The sequence below is a fragment of the Cynocephalus volans genome, chromosome 1 (assembly GCF_027409185.1).
Source record: "Cynocephalus volans isolate mCynVol1 chromosome 1, mCynVol1.pri, whole genome shotgun sequence".
In the NCBI taxonomy this organism is placed as follows: domain Eukaryota; kingdom Metazoa; phylum Chordata; class Mammalia; order Dermoptera; family Cynocephalidae; genus Cynocephalus; species Cynocephalus volans.
In genome coordinates this window covers 31,952,434-31,971,422 of record NC_084460.1, presented here as the reverse complement: position 1 = coordinate 31,971,422, position 18,989 = coordinate 31,952,434, and the positions used below count along the sequence as shown (strand labels likewise).

The 18,989-nt window shown below is 48.9% G+C and overlaps 1 protein-coding gene across 22 annotated transcripts in view; it reads right to left on the bottom strand.

Moving 5' to 3' along the window:
- EPB41L1 (erythrocyte membrane protein band 4.1 like 1) overlaps positions 1-18,989 on the bottom strand; it is a 121,324-nt gene that overhangs the window by 12,515 nt on the left and 89,820 nt on the right. For 11 of the 22 annotated variants that reach the window (XM_063094238.1, XM_063094247.1, XM_063094289.1 and 8 more), the window contains 6 exons: positions 16,026-16,130; positions 10,120-12,057; positions 9,522-9,629; positions 8,033-8,440; positions 6,069-6,173; positions 4,203-4,283 (listed from right to left, as the gene is read on the bottom strand). In XM_063094238.1, the coding sequence (XP_062950308.1) occupies positions 4,203-4,283; positions 6,069-6,173; positions 8,033-8,440; positions 9,522-9,629; positions 10,120-12,057; positions 16,026-16,130 (2,745 nt within the window). The remainder of the gene's footprint in view (positions 1-4,202; positions 4,284-6,068; positions 6,174-8,032; positions 8,441-9,521; positions 9,630-10,119; positions 12,058-16,025; positions 16,131-18,989) is intronic. The other 11 variants (XM_063094344.1, XM_063094350.1, XM_063094367.1 and 8 more) reach the window with 9 other exon arrangements.

Genomic DNA, 18,989 nt, shown 5'->3' with positions numbered 1-18,989 from the left:
CACTTGCTCACTCGCACATTCACTCACTCAACAAACATTTACTGAGAGCCTGGCACTAGGGACACTGTGGTGAACAAGACCTGGTATTGCTCTCTGGAAGCACTAACAGAGGATTGAGACATTCAGGATCTCATCCTGGTCCTGCTATGCTTGAGCCACGTGACTTGGGGCAGAGCCATTTCCTCTCTATGGGCCTCATGGATTCATCTGTAAAAAGGGACCCCTGCTCCACTCCCACAGCAACCTTATGAGGCTAGAGGAGAAGGGGCTTTGAAAACCGGAATTTCTAAGATAAATATAGGAGCACAGGCTGGCTATTAAAAATACAATAACAACTATTGTTTTTTGAGTATTTGTTATGTGCTGGGCAATCTACTAAGGATGTTACATGCATTATCTCACTTAATCCTTATAACTGTAGGAAATCACTTTTAATATTCTTGTTTTACAGGTGAGAAACTGGAAGGCAGGAGAATGCTAAGTTCAAGTCCCCCAGCAAATTAGAGATAGAGCCAGAATTTAACTCCATGTCGGTCAGAGTCCGAGTCCCACACCCTCTTGCACCACCCCTCTGCCATCAGAATGCTTACTTTTCTGCCAGCTCTCCTGGTCCTACCTTGGATTCTAGATCTTCTGCCAGATCTTTCCGGAGTTGTCCCCAGACTTACTGCCCCACATATGGCCAGAAGCCTGCTACCTGCTTCTATCTCCCATTTTCTGTACCATCTCAGGGCTCAGCCTTGTCTGTCCAGGGGCCCAGAACCATCTCCACTCTGAAGATCCTCGGTGGATTGAACCTTGGTCCTGGTCTGTGCATGGCACTAGATCTGGACCTCTGCCTGCCAAGGGACGGGTAAGGACAGACACCCTTTCCCCTACCTTCCCCACTGCCTCCAGATGAAGCTGTCAGTGACCTGGTTACTTGGTACTCTATCGCAAGGCTCCTTCTCAGATATACCTGGAGTTCCAGAATGTGGCCCAGCAGCCACAGGGGAGAAGGCCCATTTGAACCCTACAGTCACTCTGGGCCTTCTCCCCTAAAGCCTCTTAGTCTCTCCCTGCTCCCTCTTCCCTTCTTTCCCCAGGCAAAGCCTTACCTCCACCTTCACACCGAAAACAGAGGCCACTAATGAGGACAAAGTTAATTGAAAATAAAGTGCCATCTGCTCCTCCTTCCCTCTCCTGTATCTTTAGTCAGTTCCCTCTCCTGCCTCCAGGAGGAGCGGTTCCTATTCCTGGCCAAGGCAAACCCACCCTCTCTCCTCCTCTATATGCAGGTGCTATTTCTTACTCACCACCCTCTCTCCATGCCACCTTAGCCACTCAAGGGCTTCTGCTGTCTCAATAAGGCCAAAGTCCTCTATCCCTTTACCCATAGCCCAGATCTTTCTTGAACTTTAGACCTTTAAAACCAATGATCTCCTAGACATTTTCCCTGGGTGTCTCACAGGCATCTCAGACTCATCAGATCCCAAATGGAATTCACCGTCTCCTCTGTCCCCAACACACACCTGCCACTAAAGAGCACTTTCCTCCAATGCTCTCTTTTTATGCCAGTGGTTCTCAAACTGAGGGGCATCACCTGGAGGGCCTGTGAAAACACAGACTGCTGGGCCCTATCCTAGAGTTTCTGAGTCAAGAGGTCTGGAGGGGGCTCCAGGATTTGCCTCTCTGATAGGTGTTCAGGACCACACTTTAAGAACTGCTGGTTCATAAACAGTGTCACCAGTCCGTCTTTCCTCCTGTCACCTGAACACTCTACCAGTGACCAAATCCTGTACTTTCCTCCCTCCAGGCATCCTTAACCCTGACCCCTCGTCTGCAATCTCCTCCTGGCACTCCAGCCCCACCTGGCCTGGGCATCAACCTTGAAGCTAGTCCCCTTGCCTTCTCTTTCTGTCTCTCCCAATGGCATGTGGCCTCCCAAGCCCAGGGATGCTGTCTAACTTCTTCAGCGTGGATTCACGGTGCCTGGCACAGTACTTCACACATTGTGGGTGTTCAACAAATATTTACTGAAGGAAGGAAAGGAGAAAGGAGGGAGGGAGGGGGATGGGAAGGAATTTTTTTTTCCAGTCCACACTCCATACATGTTGCTAGAGTGATCTTTCTAAAACATAGGAACACATATTTGATGACATCATGCCCCTACTTAAAAATTTTAAGTAATTCTTCACTGTTTCCAGGTCTGGGATAAAGTCTGAACTTTGTAGCTGACACTGGAGGCCCTTCAAACTCTGGCCAAGCCTCCTTTCCAGCCTTTTCTCCCCCGGCTCCTCCTCCACGCACGTGACATCTGGTTTCACCGACCACTTGCCTTTCCCCAAATGCTATGCTCCTTCATGCCCTTGCACCTGCCATTCCCACTGCCTAGAATGCCTCCTCCCATGACTGCACCTTGATTTACCCTTTAAGCATAGCTCAAATGTTCCTGCCTAGGTAAAGCCTTCCCTGGCTTCTCCTGGCCACCCAGTAGCTATCCTGGTCACCCCATAGCTATCCTCCCTATGGTCCCTAGGATAGTGTTATCACACTGTTCCATGAAGGCAGGAAAGAAATAACAGCAGCTCATATCTACAGACCACTTACTACATGCCAGGCACTGTTCTCAGGACTTTGCATAAATTACATTAGCTTATTCTCATTACAACTCTTCGGGGTACATGCTATTGTTGCTCCCCACCCCCACCCCATTTTACAGAAGTGGAAACTGAGGCTTGGAGAGGTTCAGGGAACTTGCCCAAGGTCATCCAGCCAGGAAGTGGGAGAGCTGGGCCTTGTTCACCACTGTGTGCCCAGGACCTAAATACAGGGGACAGCACATTAAAGGTGCTCCTGGTGATTATTTGAACAAATGAATCCTAGCAGGCAGTATATTTCCTTCAACTCTGTATCCCCATAGCAGGCAGACAGTAGAAACTAATAAATGTTTTTGGAACAAATGAATGGATGGATGGATGGATGAGTAAATGAATGATATAACTGCCTGCTCACCATAAGGACAAATTTAAATTTAGCCCTACAAGCATCCCAATGCCACAGGGTGAAGGTCTGAGGGGAGAGGAGGAACTGAGTGACCAGGGAAAAGTGTGCATGCTGGTAACTGGTTTGGGTTTGTTGATCTTAAAATCTTTGTTTATTCAAAACCTACCTGCTGGGTAGTCTAACGGAATTCTCTTCCTATGTGTATGTCAGGGCTTTGGCAAGAGAAAGCATTTAAAAACAACTTCTCAGCAGTTCAAGATAGATCTGGCTTGAGCATTGCTACCTTCTCAGCCCCAGCCCTGTGCAGTTGATGTTCACAATGGCCAGACAAGGGAGAAAAGTCTGAAAGTGGGAGCACCTGGTGTCAGAATGCCTGGGGTTAACCTGGCACTACCTCTTACTGGTTGTGTGACCTTGGGTAAGTCACTTTACCTCTCTGAACTTCAGTTTCCTTATCTGTAAAGGATGTAGGAGAAACAGCATCCACCTCACTTCTGTGAGGATCCAATGAGATAATCCATTCAAAGTTCTGGTACGCTGCCTGGCACCATGACCTGTGTGCTGAATGCTGTCTATTCTGTGTCATCATTAAAGGATCAGGTGTTACTGGAGGTTCTTAAGAACCTGTGCACCAGGCAGACTGGGGATTATTCCCATTTTACAGATGAGGACACCTGAGGCCAAGGACCTTTCTTCATGGGCCAGATAGCAAATAGGTAGCAGAACCACAAGGTCCCTCCAGAGGCAGTCCAAAACTGAGTTTCCAACTCAGATTCACTGCCCGCCATCTACTGGCCAAAGCTAGGAAGTGGCACGAGACACGAGAAAATGCTCAGTGGCCAGGAGGATGGGTCCTGGAGAATTTCAGGCTCACCTTCAGACTGGAGATGAGATTGGTCAGTGGAATCTCGAGGTGAGATTTGTGCATGCCAATAATCAAACAGCACTGTCCTCCCTCTACCCTCCGTGGCTGAGATTTTCCAGATAACAGGGATTGAGGGATTCCATCTCCCACATTATTCAATTTGGCAAACTGAGGTCTGACTCTATCCTGTGGCAACTAAGGGACCAGACAATACACATTCAACTGTATGTTATGTTCCATGCCTAATACAGTGAGGGCAGCTAGGAAATTCCTGAATCAGCTGGGCAATGTTAGCTTGTTTTCTGGCTGTTTTGGGGGGGGGGGCAAGGGAAATATTCTAGGTTCTACTTACCATGGTGGTTGATATGGTCTCCGTGGTGATGGAGGGAGTGGTTGCTATGAACTCCTTTCCCACTGGGGCACTCCCATCAACCTGCCAGCCAGAGGAGGCATTAGAGACAGAGGCAGATATACCTACAGCACCTGTCACCTGAGCCCATGGCATTCCCCGTGACAAAGTGACAGGCTGTGTGAGGAAGCATGCACTGGGTGTGGTCCACACACAGGCTAAATGGCAGAGGGGTCTCACAGGACCTTCACTTCATTTCAACTGTTGTATTTGACAAAGGAAAAATAATCCCAGACAATTTGACAAATTCTACCTAAATTTCAATGCATGTATCCTTTGACCTAGCAACCCCTAGGGATTTACTCTTTGGATATAAACTTTGAAAAGTTCACCAAGAGGGGCTGGCGGGTTAGCTCGGTTAGTCAGAGTACAGTGTTATAATGCCAAGGTCAAGGTTCAAATCCTCATACTGGCCAGCCGCCAAAATAAAGAAAGAAAAGTTCACCAAGAAGTATGAACAAGGAAGTCCACTGCAGCACTGATCATAAGCTACAAGAGACAAAAACAACCACAGGGTCCAATGATAGGAGATGGCAAAATAAAACAGGATTCACCTCTTTGGTGGGACCAAGAAGAGTAAGGTGAGTCCATATATGCAAATAAGGAATGATCTTGAAAATAATTATTAAGAAAAAAAAAGATAAGGTGTAAAAGAGAGCGATCACTTTTGTGTAAAATTTTTAAGCATATAGAGATGTAGGTATCAATGTTGGAATATGCATACATTTGTTTTTCTGGGAAGTATCATAAAAATTTCATTTTGTTTGAATTTCATAACTGTGAACATTTCTTTGTTATTTTGTCTTGAGGTCAACAAAGGTTACTGGGCTGGGGATTTGGGCCATTTTAAATTTGTTTACACTTTTCTGTATCAAAACGAAACAAAACACAACAAAACACATGTTACATGTTACTAAAACAAAAGAGGCCAGAGAGGGAAAGCAGCTTGCCCAAGGTCACACAGCTCATCAGAACTCATGAGCATTGACCTGTACTAGGCAGCCTCATACATCCCCAGCATTGTTATAAAGTGGGAGAAAACTTCTGGAAACAACACAGTTGACCATGTTGTGCTCGTATGTCTTATCTCAGTTCTTGAGACAAAGACTGGTCTCAGGGCAAGAAATCTCCCAGTGCTGTATCTCCTCTGGCCAGGAAAAACCAAGAAGGCATCTATCAGACCCACAATCTCAATCTTCAAATTTCAAAAACCACAAAAGGAACATAGGGAATGCACCTTTTGTGGTAGTGCACCTGTGTCTATTCATGACAGCTTTCTCCAGGGTGCTAGGTATGCTTCACCTTGCTAAACAAATGATTCTGGTTCTTTTTTTCAGTTTTTTTTATTTTGCCAATCTGATGTGGAGTCCCATGTATAAAAAATGACCTAAGGTGAGCTGTTCTGACTAAAGCTGAGTTGGGATCTCTCCCACTCCTCTCTCCAAGCAGCCCTGGAATATCTCAAGAAACCTCCCCAATTCCTTCAAGCAATATAAAAACCAGGGTCCTAATCCACTAGCCACTAGTCCTCCCAGCACTTCTGGAGGAAGGGGGAGACAGGATCACCTCGATTTTACAGACGGAGAAGTTGAGGCTTTAAGAGGTATGGTCTGCCCTAAACAAGAACCGGTTCCACCACACCCCCATTCCCAGAACTTGGGGAGCTCAAAATCACACCAGGATTAGAATGAGGATTCTACGGAAGCTGCGGTGGGAAAGATTGGCCAAGGAGTTTGGCCATGGCAGTGGGGACTCCACCCCCAAATGCCCAATGCCCATGTTCAGGGTACACTGGAAGGCAAAGCTTACCTGGGCATTGTCCACAGTGGTGACTCTTGTCTGCAGTACAGCCTCTGGCTCAATCTTCTTTCTGATGGCCAGACTGCTGACAGTCATGGTTTCCATTTTTACAGGCTGTAGGGAGATGAAAGAGAATGCTCTCACTCAAGCCCTGGCCTGACTCCTGCTCACAGGCAATTGGGGTGTAGGGTCAGCAGGTTATCTCCTACCCCCACAGCTGGCCAAGTCTCTGGGAGGGTATGTAGGTCAGGACAAAAGAGGCATGGCTGATGTCACAGGCAAACAGCCCAATGGGAGAGCTAGAGCCACCACCAGCCCAGACAGACCTGCCCCGTGCACTGCTCCACACAAGCTCATGGTGGCTATCTGCTGTTTCTGTAGGCTACCATTAAAAGCACATCTACCATTCCATTAATACTCTGTACCAGGCCTCACGCTAAGTGTTTTCCTCATATACATAATGTCACTGAATCCTGAATGACTTCAATGGTTAAACCACCACCTCCTGGCTGCTTCATTTGCACTGTTCTTAGAGCAGGTGCCACACACTTGGAGGCCTACAAGGCCCAGACAGGAGATTTAAATGAGTGAAATGGGCTTGCTGGGGACTGAGGTGCAGTAGAAAGCATGTGGGATTCCACTCAGGTTTGGCCAACGGTTACCACAGCCTCTGAGTGTCTGGACCATCTGATTTTTTTAAATTATACAAGAAAACCATGATTCAATGTCCTGATTTTTAAATCAGAGTCAAAGAAAACATATCTGCTAGCCAGACCTGGCCTGGGGCCACCAGTTTACCTCAACTCTAGAAGTCTTAAGGTAAGTGATCAGTTTCTTCTGAGTCCTCCACCAAGCCTGGTTCATGGCTACACCCACTGCAGGTATTAACACATGGGAACTGAATGAATGAATGAAAGCTAGTTTGTTATCTGGTTAGGGGAATGGTGGTGAGGGGAGATTTTTACAGATGGCGTACCCTTGCAATCTAGCTATTCATTCAATTAATTATCTATTAGTGCCTAGTACGTGCCAGGCTTAGAGGAGCTCCACCCAGCATGAGAGCAGGTCCTCTCCTACCTGTCACCAGTGACCAGATTACTTTGTATGATGCTGGAGCAGAGGCATTACAGAGCAAGGGGGCTGTGGTGGGGGCAATATTTCTGCCCAGGGTAATCAGGAAAGCATTTGCTAGGGGACTGGCATCTGAACACTGTCCTGGAACAGGATAAGTTTGCAAGGCACAGAAAGGGAGAAAAAACCTACTCAGAGGGTACAGCATGGAGTGAGAGCCCACAATAGACAAGCTCGTGTTTCAATGCCTGGAACATGGGCAAAAGGAGAGTGTGGAAGGGAGGCTGGGGCTAGAAGAGAGAGGGGGAAGAGGAATAAAGTGAATAGAGACATGTTTTGGAAAGATTCTTTGTGGTTCTGTAGAGGAGGGCCACAAAGCAGAGAGGCCCAGAGACAGTCTGTCCCTGTGTCATCCTCAATGAATACATTTTCTCATCTCCAGGAGTTTCCACTGCCACCCCGAGACCCCAGGGCCAGACGGATTTAAACTGCTAGCCCTTCCCCAAGAAGCCCAGGCCCCAGGGAGATGAGCCTGGGCCTGGATCAGGAAAAACCATTCAACTTTCAGCAGGCTTCCGAAGCCCCTGAGAGTCCACAGACACATGTTTTCTGCAGGTGCCATGCAATATGGGCAGGGAGAGGAGTCCAGACCAGACTGTCATAGCTTGACCTCGGCAAGCAATGAGGTCACGGGGTTAAAACGCCAAGGAGCGCATGTTAGGGGTAAACCAACATGGCAAACATGCGATCACAGAACCATGCTGTTCTGTGGAAGGCAGTCATGCAACACGAGACAGAGCTTCAGGCTGCAGGCTGGCTGCGCGGTCTTCTCACAGAGGGCCCAGGGCCCTCTGCACATGCAGTACCCGTTGGGCCCAAGGCTTGATGAAGCTCCACTGTACCTCAAACTGGGGCATATCCGGGGTGGAGCAGGCCCCTCGATCTGGGCTGTCCTCTATGCCCCCAGACTCATCATCCTGGCTGGCGGCCCCCTTGAGATCCCGGGAGAACACCAGGCCCTCGGTTTCTGAGTCACTTTTGTCTCGGTCAAGCTCGGGCAGGCTGCGGGAGAAGTCTTCAAAGGCGCTGCCATGGTAGTCACCAATAACCGTGAAGTCCACCTCCGCCTCCAGGCTGGATGTGGAGCTGACTGTGATGCTGGAGCACTTGCGCTCAATGGCCAGGTGGTTGTCCTTCAGGAACACCGCGTCCCTCTCCTGGTCCTGGTCCTCATCTCCTGTGTCACTCTCTGGGGCCCGGGGACGCGGTGGTTTGACTTTCTCCTCTGAGCCCTCCCTCAGCCCTGCTCTCTATGGCCAGATAAAATCAAAGGAAGGGGAATGTGGGGGTGGAGAGGGAGAGAGAGAGAAAGAGAGAAATCAAGATGGTGAATGTCAGAAGAAATCTTGCGGTTGTGTCAATGTCCCAAACGGGAGAGCAAGTCAGGAAATGAAAAACACCCCCAGGAAAGGCTCCTTGAAATCATAACAAGATTGAACAAACAAAAACTTCTCAAGAGTGGGGTTGCTCCTTTCCGAGGTTCTCACACTGCTGGCAAAAGCAAGTACAAAGCAAACGTCCTGCCAGTGAGTCCTGGACAGGAGGCTCCATCCCAGGTTTGGATCTGGGAGCTTATTAGAAGCAGCATTGTGCAACAGGCAGGGATGGACCTGGACCCCAGGCCTATCCGTGCAGGCAGGTATTGAGAAACAGAAGCTAAGGAGGGAGGCCCAGGGATTCAGGGAAACCCAGGAAGGGAGGGCAGAGGCTGGAGCCAAGAGCTTTGAGGAACAAAAAGGAAGCCAACATAGTTTGTCAATTCCACTGAGTCCTCATGGGAAGGGTCAGCATTGGATAGCGGGAGGAACAATTAGGGGTCAGGCCCTTTGGGCATGAGCTCCCTGGAAGCTGTGTGCTACACCAGTTCCACCCCAAGCTCCATGAGTAGGCCACAGGCAGGCCATGGAGAGGAGGTTCTGGTCCCATCAGTGTAATTGACAACAGCAGGACAAGGAAATGCCTAAGGGGAACCAGCAACTCTTGTCGAACATACATACCTCTCAACTGGCCTGTCAGGGATTAAACACCACACACATTTTTGGCTGGTTCATGACATTCTTTTTTAAGACCAATCTAACACCCACAAAATATTTTTAAAGAACTTGGCCTCAGGTTCTAGAGATTCAGTGTGCTTAGAGATTCACTTGCTAAACAAGCCTCCATTTAGCCAGTTTCTAGAAGGTTGGAGAAGTGTGAGGAATACATTCCAGACAAGCCAGAGTTGAGCAGCCACAAGAGGTGCTGCTAGAGCAGGTGGGAATCTAAGGCAGCGATGCATCCTGGCTGGGTGAAGATGACCGGGTTATCAGGGCACAAAAGGACTGTAGAGACCTGAGGGCCCGGGGCGCTGGCGAATCTCAGGAGCCCCCCTTTCTCAGGGGCGTTCGCTGCTAAGCTGGTGAAGTGCTTCTCTTCCCTGACCGCATCTCCGGATTTGTTCTGGATTAGAGAAGATAGTTAGTCTTAAGGAGGCAGAAAGAAACTTGATGCTGGGACTGAGAGGGAACCAGAAGTGACGGATGGAAACCTCTGCACTGTCAGCTTCCCCAAGGTAGGAGAACCAGGGATGGGAAAAGATGAAGAAAGATCACTGGACAAGCCAAGCAAGACAGGTAGGAACCTAGCAGGTGGGAGCAGCAAGGCAAAGCATGTGTAATTTGCTGGAGTGGGGCCACCTTCTCCACAGAGCACCAGGTCACACCAAAAGCTGAGAGTCTCTGTGGCCAAGCTAACAAGGGCCAAGCAGGTGAACCCATCGTTCAGCCTGGGCTGTACTCAGGCCTGTTTAGAGAAAAGAACTCACAGGGATGGACAAGCAGCCTCTGATTGCAGTGATGACAAGGGGCCACTGAAACATGCTTCTAAAGAGCTACCCAGCATGCGGTCACCCCCATGGCGGCGGGGGACAGTGATGGGGGCAGGGGCTCACATTGCCAGTTACCCCAGTAGCTTCCTCCAGCGTGGTTTCGCAGCCTGAATCGGGGGACACGAGCTCTAGTTCCGTGCATCTTTCCTGGTGGGATGTGGTAGAAGTGCCCTCCCCGATGTGTCTGATAGCCAGAGGTATCATAGAGGAATGTGTGGCTTGGGGGCTGGCGAGGTCCCCTGCGGGCTGGGCTTCAACAAAGCCCAGGTCTAAAAGCTTACTCAGCTGTTGCTCAACCTGCCCTGTGGAGGCCTCTGAAGACCATTCATTTGGAAGGGCCCGAGTTTCACCCTGACTTGTTCGACGAGTTTCAGCTCCATGGGTCTCAAATATCCGAATTTTGTTGGCCACTGAGGTCTTACTAATATCTTCCAGGGAGCCTTCTTGGCTCCCAGCCTGGAAAGAAGTCATCTCTTTTTGCTTCCCTGAAGGGAAGACCAACCCCAGGGGTATCGCCCCCTCAGCTTTTTCAGGAACAACTCTGGGCTTTCTGCTGGTGACGGGAGGTGCCTTGCGCTCACCTCCTGTGTCTGGGGATACAACTAACCCTACTTGATCCTTGAGCTCCAGGATCTCTTTAGGAGGATGGACATGTTTGAGAAATACAGGGAACTGTTCAAAGAGATCCCTGCGCTCTGAAGGCTCCCCTGACCTATGAGTGGCTGGATTTAGAGACTCTTCCTTCAAAGCTGCCAGAGCCTCAGAGTGACCAGGGGAGGCTGGCAGGGGGATGATCACCTCCATGTGAAGAAAAGCCGAGGCCTCGAGGTCTGCCATCTCAGGTTCTCCCATGTGGGTGTGAACTGATCCCCTCTCTTTGGGCAGGAAGTTGCCTCTGTCCAGTCTGGCTGGCTTCCACGGAAGGGCGTAAGTCTGGGCATCTGGGTGCACACTCCTTCCTCCATGAGGTGAGCGGTTCTTTGATCCTGCTGGTGGACTTTTCTCAGCCTCTCCCATCAAATCTCCACTCACAGGGGCCTCTTCCTCTTTGGCTGCACTGGCTATTAGGTGGGTATACTCTCCTTCCACCCCCCACTGGGCTTCTTCCCAGTCCTCAGCAAACATCTGCCATGGAGAAGGTTCCTTCAGGTCATCCAGTCTTCCATGGTTCTTGGGGGGCCCCACCCCTTCCTCTGAGGAAGCCGTGTGGGCTCCATCCTCATTCTGGCCGGAAGCTAATGCAGAGCCCCTCAGGTCTGAGGAATTCAGCTCTGGCCTGGTCTCATCCCCAGGAGGGGCATCTAGATGCTTCTCTCTCTCCTCCAGGGGTGGAGGGAGGACTTGGTCTTCCAAGTCTTTCTCTGCATAGTTTAAATAGAAGCTCCTCTCTGCAAAGGAGGTATCAGTTTCATCACTCGAGTAGGCTCTGGCTTCCATGTAGACTGGATCCAAGAGAAAGGACTGGAGTCCTCCCTTGTCGGAGGCTGGAGAGGGGATGTCCACCTCTGCTGGCTTGGTCCCTGGGGCAGTGGGTCTTCCACAAGTCTGGAGCTCCTCCAGCCCCTTCCTTGGTTTTGTCTGGCCCTCCGGCTGACTGTCTGAGATGCAGCGGTTCCTGATGGCTGCCTCCCGGGTGCCCACCCTGAGCTCGGAGCCCTTGAGGAGTTTTTCTGCCAAAGTGCAACCAGCAGCCAGGGAAGCCCTTCCCAGGACTTCCCTGACCCAGGGGCCTTCCTCCCACACTGACTCAAAGTCTTCAGGACTTGCAATCATTCTCCCTCGTTGGTGGACGTTTGCTCTTCTGGTTCCCACCATTTCTTCTGTGGCTACTTCAACTTTAAACTTGTCCACCAGAACATCTACCTTGGAGAGTCTGCCATCAGCAAGGACATCAGCAAGGCCTGCCTCGCTTTCTTCCTGCTGCAAGGTGGCCACGGTAAGGAGATCAAGTTCTTCTGGCCTAGTGTATGCTCTGTCTATAAATACCCAATGCTCTGAGCCCTGTGTTTCAATTGGAGCAAGAAGAGTTAACATGAAATATCAGGCAACTGAAGAATGGGTTACCTTTTCTCTCTGTAAGAAGGGACCAATCTACCACTGGAAGGTTTGACTCTGGGATGACATGTCCCCAGAATTGGCTGGGCATAGGAAGGCATGGCAATGCCTGTCATTTTCATCAAGGCTACTCTTCCATTAAGGCACCCAACAAATTATTGATCAACTCTCCCCAACCACTACTCCCAACTTGGTAAAATGGGATGGGGTCTTATGCCCTCCCTGTGTTAACCATGGGGAAATGGAGATCCATGAGCCGGCAAGGGCTCTTCCTCTTTTAATAATATAACTGTCACTGTTAAAGGGGAAAGTAGCTTGTATCACATGGAATCTTTGAATGTTAGAGTCATAAGAGCTCTTAAGATATTATCCAGCCTAATCTCCTCATTGTGTAAATGGGGAAACTGAGGCCTAAAGAAGGTTGGTGACTTGCCCAAGGTCACTTAGTTGATGAAGAGTCGGGAAAAGCATGCCTAATTTTTGAAATGGGAGCTCTTTGCTGACATCTCACAACCTTGGAATGTGAGTGCCAACTGTGATCCAAAGTCAAGTTGAGGGGAAGCACTGAGTTAAGTTCCACAGGCCACAGCCTGAAATCTGACCTTTCTACAAGAGCTTCTGGGAAGGAAATAGATTAGTAGTGAAGATACCAAGTGACCAGGTTAGTGCCAGTCACCACAATGGCTTAAACAGCTTGAGCATTGTGGGGTTCAATCCAAAATAAACCAATACCAAGGCCCATCCTTGCAGAATTCTAACAAAACCCATGGAAAGAGTAGGAAAGGACTGACCAGAACACATCATGGAAAGAAAAGATCTAAAGATCCAAGCATCATCATGGGTCAAAAGTACCAGAGTGTAGCACTGTCAAACCATCTATGAAACGGTCCTCTACCTCCCCGAAGAGTTCTTCAAATAATGTTTAGGAGGGAAGGATGGACTTCCAGAATCATTAAAAAAAGCAGGAAAGTTACTGGGTTTCTTATCTTCTTGTGGCCACAGAATACTTTCTTCTTATAAAATCTTAAAGGAAGTCTACTACGTAACATAAATACAGGCCTGCCCAAGTGTCCTGAGGTACCTCTCTCCTTTGAAATCACTGCTCTGACTTGAGCCCCTCATGATACAGATATGGAAACAGAGGTCTAGAGAAGTTAGGCACCTTGCCCAAGGTCACAAAGTGGGTTAGTGGCAAAGGCAGGCTGAGAACCCAGTCTCTGGCTCCAAGTTCTGTGAAGTGTATCCATTCCACCCTGTCATGACCACCTCCATGGTAAGATGTGCCAAAAACTGCTCCTGGCAACAGGAGGGGAAAGGTTTATATGACCTTGGGCTCCTTTTCAGGTTGCAACTCAGTGAGGAGTCTGTCAATCCCATCCCACTGGAAGGAGTCTATCAGATCCCATAAGATCTGAAGGATTTCAAAGGATCAAGCGACCATTGTAAACCCTCTTTCCTCCACTTCGTTTTAGCAAATTCTCCCTGATTACCAGGGAATCAGACCTCATTAAGAGAATCTTGTCAACGGGAAAGAGATAAAAGGGGGAAGGTCCAGATAAAGTCTACATAGGTTTCTGAGATTTTACTTCAAATTGTTACGCCTTCAGGACCATAGCACTTGAACTATCCCAGAGGGAAATGTTTCAAGAACCTACAGAAGCCATTTCTCTTTTCTCATCTCCCTGGAAAGCGGGTTCCTTTAGCTGCTTCCATTCCAGCTTGTATTGACATCATCAGCCTGGCAATGATGGACAAAGCTGGTCAATGAGGCCCCTTCTGGAGAATTCTTGCCCTGATTCTAACTAGCAACGAGGCCAAATAAACAAGAGTGGGGTGGGAGCTGGCACACAATGGAAAAAAAAAATTCTGCAGGAAGAAAAAGGGAAACATGTAGTGATATTTCATTACTATGTGCAAGCAATGCCAGCCCCTTGTCTAAGTTATTAAAATTAATCCAAATGGCGACCTGTGAAGCAGTTATTGTTATCCTTATTTCAGAAAGGGAAGCTGAGGCTCCCAGAGGAGAAGGGACTTGCACAAGATCACAGAGTGAGCAGTGGGGGAAGACAATGGGGTTATGCTTGTAACAAGCAAAAGCAGATATACAGCATTCTGAAGAGGAAAAAAAGACTAAACAAAAGAGAGAAAACTACACTGGCAGCAATGCACTGGTGGAGCCACACCTGGTTCTGGGGGTTGGTCTGAAAGTCCTTCTGACTAGATTCACAAGACAGGGTAGTGTCAGGGTAGCCCCAGATTGTGTCAGCCCTACAGCCATTCCTTCCCCTGAGCCAGGACCTTGGGTGCCTCATTCAGAGTACCCCCTGCCATCAGCTGGGGGCACTGCATAGCAAAAGAAGCTATGAGGCAGGGAGAAGTGGAGCCTGTTCCGTTCCCACACAAGCCACAGACAATAAAAAACTCCAGCCAAGCAGTTCTGCTGACTCCAGGACATGTGCAACTCACTTATGTAGCTGAGCTCACGTTTAGGCCCCACCTGGAGCTCTGAGTCACATTTTGGGCCCCACCCTCTATAAGAGGAGGGGGTCTGAGAGGAGGAGCCCTCTAGAAACCATGTCTTAGGAGAAACTGCTGAAGAGACTGGGGATGTTCAGGGGGAGGGGAGATGCTCAGCTCTCTGAGGGCTGTCTTGGAGGAGGATGGAGAGCAGATCCATGGGCCCACAGGCAGCTGATTCAGAAGGGCAGATTTTAGTTCAATACAAGAACTTCCCAACGGTAACTAAAGACAAAATGGGCCGCCATCAGCTCCTCCTTGGAAGAAGCTGTACGGACAGTTTGCAGGCATGCTGATGACAGGTCCATGGTGGGGGCTCCACTCCCAGCACAGGCACCTGTCCTTGGTTCTAGGAGCATCTCTGTGCTTATGTCCCTAACCTTAGGATGCTGTTGAGTCCTGTCTGACTTCTCTCAAGAGAGTGCTGGTAATTTGGTTTTTATTTTTACATTGAGGAAAAAATTTATGGAGTAGAACAGTGATTTATGTTTTACCACTTATGTAGCTCACTCATGTCTTTCTTACAGTTCCAGCACATTTGCAGCAGTTACAAGAGTTTTCCCTGAGAATGGAGAAAGGCATATGCCCTCACACCCTCAATGCCAGTAGAAGAGGGTCAGATACCAGGTAGAAGGAAGTTTCGCCCAGATGATCGGGCCTGACAGTCTGTGAAATCACAGCAGAGAGGGAGAACGCAGCCCCCTGCTACCTGGGCCTGTATTGCATGCCCAGCATCCATCATGGAACAGAAAGTTCCAACAGCCCTTGACCTGCTGCTGTTCTGGGCACAGAAGCAATGCCCTCCTCATTTGGAATGTCTGCCTGACCAATATTTCTACAGCCTCAAGGATACTCCTTGGAAAAGATGTCCACTTTTGTTTGCCTGGATTTCCTGAGACCCAAGCTCCAGGGGAGTTTAGAAAGGATGGAGGCAGGAGACGGCTGGAATGCCCTGCCCTAACTAGCCACTGCTGGACCTTATTCAGACTTCTGAACAGAGACAAGACCTTAGGGCAGAAAGCATTTAGGTGCTATGACCCCTAATCCCAAGCTTAGAAGTCAGAGCCTGACCCTAGAGTCACCTGCCTCACCAGGGCTTGAGAAAAAGAGATCATTTCTGCCTCCCCTTTGAAGCCAGATGTGAGTTGGGTGGTTCTGTCTTCCCAGAATGGTTATAGTTCTGTCCCTCCTTAGAAACAATGGATGAGGGAAGGGCTGGCCCTTTGTGGATCTCTGGGATGGGGACAGCATGGGCTACCCACTGCTCTCATCTGCATGGCAGAGTCTGTTCCAGTCCCCTCACCCTAGAGAGTGGGTTTTCTTAAGATCATAGAGGATGGTTCTGGATGGGTAGGAAGCCCCAGGAGGAAGGAACATGAGAAGGTGAAGACAGTAACCTCAGGAGATGCTGCGAGGCTTTTCTGAGTGAACACTTCCAAGCCTGCGGCTGTTCCAGGCTCAGGCACCAAGTCCTGCTGAGAGGCGTCCTGGGTCCTCTGGGACTGCAGGGAAGGCCCAGGGCCAGAGGAAAGGGAAAGAGGGAGGAAGGGAAGGAAAGACAGAGACAGGAAGAGAAGGAGAGAGAGAAAGCAGGAGAGACACACACAGAGAATCCGTAAATAGCCCCGCTTTGTAAGTCCCACATCCTTACGATTTGTGGACTAGGTCAGGAAGGAGCCACTCTGTGGGGCAAGATGCAGAGGGACTGCCCTTCTGAGCCATTTAAAGGACGGAGGCCCATGGTCAGCCGCCAGCCAGTACTTTGACTTCCCTCGTGGCCTGCCTGCTCTCATTAGGAGTTTTTGAAGCTATAACATTTGGACTCTGATTCCAAGTCTTCCCTGGGTGTTTTCAACTTAAGACTATGGTTTAATCCTGCAGTTTGGGTCACAGCCTCTTTTTAAAAAGTTATCTTTCTAACTAAAACCTGGGTTTGGCAAATGGTAACAAAGTTCCCACCATTTTCCCCTTGGCCCAGATGGGGCCCAACAATATACAAGGAAACAACAGCCCCGTGACTATCCAGCACTTTCCAGTTGATAAAGTGATTTTATATTCATTATTTCACTCAACCTTCCCAACAACCCTATGGAGTGGCAATTTTGGTCTCCCTTTGGATGGACTAGGCAGTGAGGCTCAGAGAGGTGAGGTCACTCATCCAAGAACCCAGGCAAGTCTTTGTCTACAGCTCCTCCCAACTCCCAAATCTTCAAGAGCTCTAAATGCCAGTGGGACATCTAAGCCAGTTCTAAGTGGTCTATTGCTCCAATTTGAGCTCCTGGACCATGATTCTTTCCAGCAGTGGACTATATTTCCTGGGGTTCAGATGATGGTAGTGCAAGAGAACCCTCCTTTTATTTTTATTTACTTCTTTATTTTTTAGTTGCTAGCCGGTATGGGGATCTGAACTCTTGACCTTGATGTTATAACACTGTGCTCTAACCAACTGAATTAATCCGCCAGCCTGAGAATTCACCTTTCAACAAGACCCATCTTCTACCAGTTCCAGCTCTCATCAGCAGGTGGGGCACATCCCCAAGCCGGGCTGCTCTGAGGCTGCCCAAAGCTCCAGTCCCCGGCTCAGTAGGGATCATCCTTCCCTTTTCTTCTGGAGTGTGACCATCTCGGTAGCCTCCACGTCCCACCTCACCCCCAGCCAGGCCGAGACCTAGTCCACATCAGGACTGATCAGAGGCCATTCTGATCAAGTCTCTTACTAAGGCAGGAGGTGGGGGCAGAAGGGGGTGCTGTTCACTAGGTCATTAGCCCAGACTCTGCAGCCCAATCCAGGGTCTTGGTTGTGCCAGGGGTGGCCACAGAAGCCCTTAGTAGATGCAGAGGTTTGCCCTTCTGCAGCCCAATCCAGGGTCTTGGTTGTGCCAGGGGTGGCCACAGAAGCCCTTAGTAGATGCAGAGGTTTGCCCTTCTTCCATGGAATCAGCCTTAAAGGCCTCCAAAGCATTCCTAATTTTGTGAATCACCAGCCAGGAGCTACCACAATAGCTCTCACTGAGCTTATACCTCAGTAGGCAAAGCCCTGTTATCAGGCAAGTCCGGCCATGGGCAGTACTGATTCAATCAAATGCTCTGCTAATGAGATCATGGCTGCATCACAAATTTTCAAAGCATTAGAGGGCAGCACACACATAATTGACTCCACACCTGGTCTTCATTTGGTCTTGCTCCTAGGCAGCTATGATTTAATGGCAAACACAATAGCCTGGGATACAAGAAATGTAGGTCTGGCTCTATCTACTTCTAACAGCTATGACACTGTACAAGTCCTTCCTATTTCTGGGTCTCAGGGCCCTTATCTGTAAAATGAAAGTTTCCAGGCATGTTCCCAGGGTCCTTCCAACTTTAAAGAAGATCCTGATATGAAGTTAACTTCCTGTGTGGAGGAGTTCTGGAACTCTTGAAATCAAACAATAAGTAAGTCATACTGAGCATCGAGGTACTCTGCTGGTCCCCTAACCTGCATTACCTCATTTGATCCTCACAACGTCCCTATGGAGTAGGTGCCTTTATTATCTCTGCCTAACGAAGGCTCAGAAAGGTTAAGTAACCAGCCCAGAGTCATCCAGCCAGGAGGCAGCAGAGCCAGAACTGAAACCCAAGCAGTGTAAGTATACACCACAATTGGGTTTGAGGCCAGTAAGCAACAGCTCTAGAGAGAAAACACCTAAGTATAAACAGGGGTAAATATTGCCATGATTTAGTAAGTGCTAAAAATAATAGCTTCGGTTATAAATACAGGAATTCCCCAAATCTTATCTTCATCTCTTTTTCAATGGAGAAAACACCCCACACTTTGCACTCTGAGAGGCAGGTCATGTGTGATCCTTTTCTGATGCCTCAGGAGCAGGTCTGATTTGCATGGAGCCCTCAGGTGGGCTCCATCTGTGGTTTCACAACAGGCCCAGAAGAGTCTGGTTACTGAATAGAGCTACTGGGATCTCAAAAAGTTTAGATTCTAGGGATCTGTCTCCAAATCTCTCTCTCTCTCTTTTTTTTTTTTTTTTTTTTTTTTTTGCTGTTGGCCAGTACAATGATGCAAACCCTTGACCCTGTGCCTCCAAATATCTGATTCAGTAGGTTTGAGGTGGGGACCTGGGACCTTCATTTCTAACAAGCACCCCCTTTCCCATCATATTCTAGCTGATGGTAGGGAGTACACCAATGTGTACTACCGTTGGGTCTTCTGAGTTTTTCATGCTTTAAGGTGGTCCTTGGGACCCAGGATTCCAAGATTTAGCGAATTTGTCTCCCTCAGTTTAACTACCACCCTATCCCCACCAGCCCCTACAGCAGCGATGGGGTAAGCATATTTGTGTGGAGGAGGAGTGTAAGTCAGTACATAG